Source organism: Hibiscus syriacus, unplaced genomic scaffold, assembly GCF_006381635.1.
Source record: "Hibiscus syriacus cultivar Baekdansim isolate YM2019G1 unplaced genomic scaffold, ASM638163v2 tig00110831_pilon, whole genome shotgun sequence".
NCBI classification, from domain to species: Eukaryota; Viridiplantae; Streptophyta; class Magnoliopsida; order Malvales; family Malvaceae; genus Hibiscus; species Hibiscus syriacus.
Genome location: NW_024062882.1, coordinates 1921235 through 1929203, shown reverse-complemented (window position 1 = coordinate 1929203; position 7969 = coordinate 1921235). Strand labels below are relative to the sequence as shown.

General features: G+C 36.9%; 1 protein-coding gene across 1 annotated transcript; it reads right to left on the bottom strand.

The window, feature by feature from the left end:
- Positions 1-5583: 5583 nt before the first annotated feature.
- LOC120142795 lies at positions 5584-6452 on the bottom strand (the record flags this gene model as incomplete). The annotated part of the gene is made up of 2 exons (XM_039157296.1): positions 5584-5776; positions 6328-6452. Coding segments are annotated over 2 exons (318 nt in total), but the record flags the coding sequence as incomplete, so codon positions are not given.
- Between the last annotated feature and the right edge of the window lie 1517 nt (positions 6453-7969).

Sequence of the window (7969 nt, the reverse complement as noted above, 5' to 3'; positions counted from 1 at the left end):
AAGCGCTTTCTTGCCTGGTGGTAATTCAGCTAATTCTCACGTCTGATTTGACAAAAGCGAGTCCATCTCATCTTTCATGGAAGACTCCCACTAGACTGAATCCTCCACTTGCATTGCTTCATCATAGCACTCTAGTTCACCATTGTCAGTCAGCAACAAGTAGTGCAAAGAAGAAGAATACCGTTGGGTTGGTTTAGGAATTCTGGAGGAGCGTCTTAGTTCCGGTGTGCCTGGTTCTTCTTGAACTGCTTCAGGACTGATCTGAACATCATTTTCAGAAATCTCCTCAAACTCAGCAAATTCCTTTGTTTCAGCTTTGGTATTGGAGCTGCTTGATTCTACAGTTGACCTATCTTTGTACATCACATTCTCATTGAAAATGACATCTCTGCTTCTAATGATCTTCCGATTTTCATAGTCCCAAAACCGGTAACCGAACTCATCACCGCCGTAACCAACAAAGGCACATTTGTTGGACTTAGCATCAAGTTTACTTCTTTCAGCAGAGTCTATGTGTACATAAGAAATACAACCAAACACTCTTAAGTGTGAAAGGTTTATTTCTTTCTTGCTCCAAACTTCCTCTGGTATTCTGCCATCCAAAGGAACTGAGGGCCCACGGTTGATCAGGTAAGCTGCAGTGTTAATAGCTTCAGCCCATAGAAATTTGGGCAATCCGGCATGTATCCTCATGCTTCTGGCACGTTCATTCAGAGTTTTGTTCATGCGCTCTGCTACGCCATTTTGCTGCGGTGTCATGGGAACTGTTGTCTCCATCTTGATCCCATTGTTTGCGCAAAACTCTCTGAATCTCCTATTTCTGTACTCTCCTCCATTGTCAGACCTCAACCGCTTGACTTTCATACCATTCTCATTTTCCACCATGGCCTTCCATTTTCTGAAGGTATCAAAGACTTCTGACTTTTTCTTCAGAAAATAAACCCACACCTTCCTTGTAGAATCATCGATGAAGGTGACATAATATAATGAGCCTGCAAGAGATGGAACTGGAGATGGTCCCCATACATCAGTATGAACTAACTCTAACTTTTCAGCCTTGGGTGTCTTACCAATCTTTGCAAAGCTGACTTTCTTTTGTTTGCCAAAGATGCAATCCTCGCATAGTCCGACATCTACATTCTTTAGATCCGACAGCTTCCCCTTTGACAAAGCGTCTTCATCCCTTTCTCGCTCATATGACCAAGCCTTTGGTGCCATAGGTTTGATTTTCCATCAGCATCTGCTACTGCAATGATATTCTCTAAATTTGAGGTTACATAGAGAGAACCAGTCTTCTTACCACGAGCAATGACGAGTGCTCCTTTGGTAATCTTCCATTCACAACCTGAAAAGGTTGTACTGTATCCTTCTCCATCAAGCTGTCCTACAGAAATCAAATTTCTTTTGAGACCAGGAATATGTCTCACTCCTGTCAGCTTCCAGGTGGTCTAGTTTGACAGCTTTAGCCGGATGTCTCCTTTTTCGACGATCTTCAAGGTTTCATCATCAGCAAGATGAACCTTCCCAAAATCACCACTGACATAGTTCTCCATGATTTCTTGGTATGGCGTGGAGTGGAAAGATGCCCCTGAATCCAAAATCCATGATTCAATCAGACTGTTGATGCTTAAAATCATGGCATCACCTGTCTCCTCCGTCATGTTGGCAGATTCCTGTGTGCCAGTATTTTTCTTCGGTGCTCGGCAATCTCTTTTGAAGTGGCCCTTCTTGCCGCAATTATAACAGGTAAAATCTTTATTTCCTGTTCTTGATTTTCCCCTTCTGGATTTCGATCTACCACGATTTGAATTTCTTTCTGAAGTTCTCCCTCTAGACTCTGTGTGCAAGGCTGAGGAGGTTGATGCTTCACCCGATTCTCTCCGTCGAATTTCTTCGCTCAGTACCAGATCCCGAACATCGTCGAATTTTAATTTGTTGTTTCCCGATGAACTGCTGACTGCTGTAACATTAGCATTCCAACTGTCTGGTAAAGATGATAAGAGAATTAGAGCTCGAACTTCATCATCAAATTCAATTTCCACTGAACTCAACTGGGTTGTGATTGTGTTGAGTTCATTTAGGTGTTGTGCCACCGATGCCCCTTCTGTCATCCGCAAATTAAATAATCGCCTCATCAAATGAACTTTGTTTGAGGCCGATGGCTTCTCATACATACTGGAGAGAGCCGTCATAAGACCCGCCGTGGTCTTTTCCTTTGCTATGTTGAAAGCAACATTGCGGGATAACGTCAGTCGGATAACTCCGAGGGCTTGTCTGTCGAGAAGAGCTCAGTCTTCATTCTTCATGCCCTCTGGTTGTTTTCCTAAGAGGGGTTGATATAGATTTTTCTGGTATAGAAAATCTTCAATTTTCATCTTCTAAAATCCAAAGTCCGCACCATCGAACTTTTCAATTTTCACCTTCCCTTCGTCTGCAGCCATCGCTCCCACTCGAATTTGGCTTCGTTTGGATCATTTCTGATAATTTCTGCGAACAACCGCCGTGTATTAGAACACCTCCGTCGACAAACTCGTATCGGCAACCGAAATTTACTATTCATGAAATTCACTATTCACGTGAATAGTAACCCAAATAGTAACCCCGCAAAAAATTGATAGAATTCACAACCAAAAGCTCTGATACCAGTTGTTGGGAAATAAACAAGTAACAAGTAATTTCCCTATAGTCAGATTAGTGAGAATACGAAATAAAAGCAGAAAAATAATACCCGAAATTGATAACGGAGTTCAGCCAATTGTGCTTACGTCTCCGGACTACTGCAGATCTTTTACTAAGAGAGAAAAATTACAGGTGTTTACAAAACACTCACTACTCACAAGAAAACTCTCTAGTATTGGGAGAAAGAAATGAATTTTGAGATGGTTTTGAAGCTAAATGAGCTAGGGTATTTATAGTTGAAATTTAAGGACTTAATCTTGTAAATACCCTAAAACCTAGGGATTAATTGTGATGATCACATTATCATTTTTCAACAAACATCTACCAAACTTAGAAAAAATTATTTTTCAAAGAAACATTTACCAAACTTTGAAAACCATTTTTTCAAAGTTGGTTACCAAACTTGAAAACCATTTTAATACTTTCAACATTAATATGATATTCTTAAGAAATTTATAAATAAATACAAAAATAATTAATGATGGTAAAAATTGTGTTTATGTATTAATAAAAGTCTATAAGTGTTACAAAATACTCTAAAAATAATTAAAATTAATTTTCTATAATTATAATTATAATTACTGTATTTTATAATAAGTTGTGCGAATTTAAAAAAAATTTACGTCTGCGATACCTACAGTGACCGCGATAGCATCCGTTACGTTCGAGACCGCGATAAACGCAACGAAACCGAAAATGCAGCTGCGACCGCAATTTAAATCCCTGCATATTACTACTGGAGCATAATCGTCTCGATGGGTGCAAAAGATCTTTAAATGGAGTTGAGTGATGGTTTGATGAACAACCTATCCCCATAGCTATTGCAGCAGCAAAGATATGCCCTATTCTAGGTATTGGTTATGGCTCAATATGAACTTATGATGCGTTTTCGTGCATGCGTGGTCTGGAATATCTTTTTCTCTAGTGGCTCCGATGAACCAGATGCGCAAACTTCACGAGGAGTGGATGTAAGTTCTGGAAATAGAGTTATGCTTCAAGAACGTGCTTTGCGAATTCAAATATTTTTTTAAGACGGAAAAGATGTAAGGAAGTAGAAAGGTTAAAGCTTTGTGAGAAAAGAGAAAAAAAATGAGAGTTTTTGACAGGGGTGAAAGCCTTAAGAGACTTGGGTATATATGTATGTATATATATCCTCAAAAGATTTGTATAATATATTATTAAATGTAATTATTTAAAAGAATGAGTATTTTACTTTAAAACTTAGAAACCACTCCAAGGCTTGAGCATCAGAGTTGTAGTCAATCTCCTCCAAAGTCTCCAGTTGTTGAAATTGAAGACGTTAATCTTTCGTTTATAGAACTCGATTCTGGGTTACGTATAGGGATGTCAATGGGTCGGGTCGGGTTTTTGGGTCACTCGACCCGAGAAGAAAGGGTCCTCCACCCGTGACCCGACTCGACCCGAAGAAATTAAGGTTTCACCTGACCCGACCCGAAATAATTAAAAAATATATATTTTTATTCGATAAAAACAGTGATTTAATTGAAAAAAAATTATATATAGTTGGGTAATATTGTAATTATCCCTAAATATATAGGTAAAATTATATATATTTTCGGGTCGGGTCGGATTTTTTTCACCCTAAACCCGACCCGACCCCGAATTTTTAAAAAAAAAATCTGACCCGATCGGGTCGGGTTCGGGTTGAGTTGTCATCCCTAGTTACATAAGCTAATGTGGGAATATCAATATATATTTTTTGAATTTTTATGTGAATTAAGGATTTATAAGTTTTTCTTTAATTAGTATGATATTTTGATTAATACGTATACAAAATTTTAAATAGCCCCAAACAATAAATATCGTGTTTCGCCACTAACTTTTGGAGTTTTTGTTGCAGTTATAAAATGCAAAAATGGATAAAAGTGAGAGCAAAGAACATGAAGTGGGTGAAAGAAATAGAGGTTGGGATTTTAATGCATCCAAAAAATGAAACTGTCCTCATGACCACCAGATTATCACGACAATTTATGATGAAAAGCCCCATATGATAAGTCATCAAAATTTGAAAAGGTTCAAAGTGTGTCGACAATGAATTGTCACTGCAATGAAATGAGTACTTGTATAGATAAAAACAAAACCTAAACAAACCAAAAGAAATATGTACAAAAATTACGTCTACAATTGTGGCTACACAAAAAGTTGGAAAATTTTGTTCAAATTAATGGTCTCAATTGTAGTGTGTGTATCTCCAAAATTTCTCATTGACTTTAAATCGATACCCATCTTGTGTCAACGACAACATCATGAGGAAACACTTCGACAACTTCAAAAGATCCTGGTAAAAATGAAACAAAGTAATAGTTAGGTTGTCACATGTATAGTTTGTCCTAAAATTAACACAAATACACTAAAAACTTAAAATATTTAAGGATTAACTAGAAGATTTAAGAGAATAATTTTTTTTTGTGAATACAAGTTATAATTATAATATTATACGCTTATCTAGTATTATTATATTTTTTTATCTCTAAACTCGTTTTCTCTGACTCTCACTTTTTACTCTTTTCAAATATCATTCATATTATAAATTTTAGTGGTCATTAGATTGTCGACACATGTTAACATCTTAACTATTAATCTTATAAATATATAGATTTTTTATAGATAATTTTAAATATAATATTAAATATTATAAATACCTAGATTATTTTATATATTTCTAAACCTCTATTATTTTTATATTATTCTCGAATATTTCAAAATATATATAATTATAAATTTATTTAAAATTTGCATTGTAGTTCAACAATAACAGAGTGATTTCACCATCAATGGATCTCTCTTCTCCAATGTAATGGAAGATTAACCATTGTAAATGTTTTAAGTTCATTATTCAGACATGGAATGCAGGCCAACCCAAGGTTTTTTTCCCCTCACAGATTACAGAACTGTCCTAAGCTCTCCTGTACGCAGTACGAACTTCCGATGCTGAAACAAAATAGAAGGGATTCTGACAGCTTGAATTCTCGATGCCCAGTCACCGCAAATTGATCCCGTCTGTTTTGAAGCTGCTTTGAGTATGGTTTGCAAGATCTGTAACGGATCACCATGGCTGACAACCAATATCGCACATCTGCTTCGGGAAACAAACGATATTAACTTCGAATTAGGCCAATGCTGCATACTCTTCTATTTATAGAGCAGAATATGACTATGACCCTCCAAAAACTTCATAAAATACATAGAAATGAAAGATTCAGCATACCAGTATGGGACACTTCTACCCTTGTTCGAGTAGCATAACATCTGAATAACAACTCTGATAATCGATTCTACTTTCGATGTGATAATATTCGAGAACAAATTTGTACTTTTAGTTGGAGTAAACTAGGAGCATGACTACTAGTGTGAGCACTCTAAAGTGTTTCATGATTCCAATTTCCAATCACAAACAGAAGCATGCCTATTTGAGTATTTCCCATGACTCTACACATAATTTGCTGGAAGTTGGCCTACTATGGGGAGAGAATATATCTATTATTTCATAATCTGATATGATTTTCAGCATGTACTGAATCGAAAACCGAAAACAAAGAAACTGCTTGGTATTTGGATTGTTTACCCCTGATATCTATTATTTCATAATCTGATACGATTTTCAGTAAAGTGAGGCGAGTTGTTTACCCCTGACATTCGGATTCCATAGTTGCCATTGCACTTGCAAGTCTAGCAACCACATCTTCAACACTTTCTCCACCTTCTGGCCTTGTGGATGGATCTTTTTCATGAATTGCACATAATTCTGGATATTGTTTATAAATTACAGCAAAAGGGTGTTATATGATATACGTTATAATCCATCAGCTTCAACATTATGCTTGGGAAGATATAAATTGAGCCTGCTTACTTGTCACTTGCTTTCTTTTCATGCAACTGAAGCTCGAATGAAGGGCCAAAGTATCGTTCTCGAAGATCTTCCATGACCTATCTGTTGGATCATAAACTTGATCTATTATGGGAGCCTAAACCCAAACCCAAACTAAATTGATGTCATTACTTACATCATTTAATTAAAGATGTCATTGCTTACATCAATTAAGTAATGATGTCATTGCTTACATTAATTTAGTTAGGTGAGAGTTAGATATTTGTTGAATTTGTAATGGTTTAAATTAGTTTATTTGTGTGGTGTAGGATTGTTCTTGAGTAGTATAAATACCATTTCCCATTTTAGTTTTAAGCATCAAGAAAAATTAAGAGCTTCTAAGTGAGTGAAGAAGCAAAGTCTTATAAGAGTGAGTTGTAGTTCTTGTTTTGAGTGAGAGTGCTCTTGTAATATTTGTTTGAGTTTCAATAAAAGTTATTTTGTGTGAGTGTTTTATTTCCAACAAAGTGGCATCAGAGTGAGTTGGAAAGATCGAAGGTCACGACGAGAGGAATCCGATGCCGCCAGAATTTTCTCAATCTGAGTTCTGACGCACCACCACGCACCGCCGGAAAACTGTTGCCAGAAAATCGAGTTGACTCACCGAGTTGAGCCAAGTCAGCCGAGTTGGAGCCCTTGACCGAGTTGTCCAAGTCCCTCCCAAGGTTTTTTCGGCGTTCCGGATTCATCTGTGCAATCGGATTTTACAAAATCTCATTATATTGAGAGATATGACAAATGGTATGGCACCATTCCAAGTTCCGACACTCAACAACAACAACTACGACAATTGGAGTATCAAAATGAAGGCACTTCTTGGATCACAAGATGTGTGGGATATCATAGAGAAAGGCTATAACGAGATTGTGGATGATGTTGTTTTTGCTACTCTTACACCAGATCAAAAGACAACTTTGAAGGATTCAAGAAAGAGAGACAAGAAGGCTCTCTACCTCATCTACCAAGCATTAGATGATGATGGTTTTGAAAAGATTTCAAGTGCAAGCTCTAGCAAGGAAGCATGGGAGAAGCTGCAAACCTCTTACAAAGGATCCGAGCAAGTGAAGAAGGTTTATCTCCAAACATTAAGAGGTGAATTCGAATCCTTACACATGAAAGCATCTGAGTCTATTTCAGATTATTTCTCGATAGTAGTAGTTGTTCTAATCAATTAAAAAGAAATGGTGAAAAGTTAGAAGATGTGAGGATAATAGAGAAGATACTTCGTTCGTTGGATCCCAAATTTGAGCACATCGTCGTGACGATTGAAGAAACTAAAGACTTGGAAGAAATGAGGATCGAGCAGCTCTAAGGATCATTGCAAGCATACGAAGAGAAGCATAAGAAGAAGCATGAGTTTACTGAGTAACTCCTCAAGCTGCAACTCAAGGATATGCATGA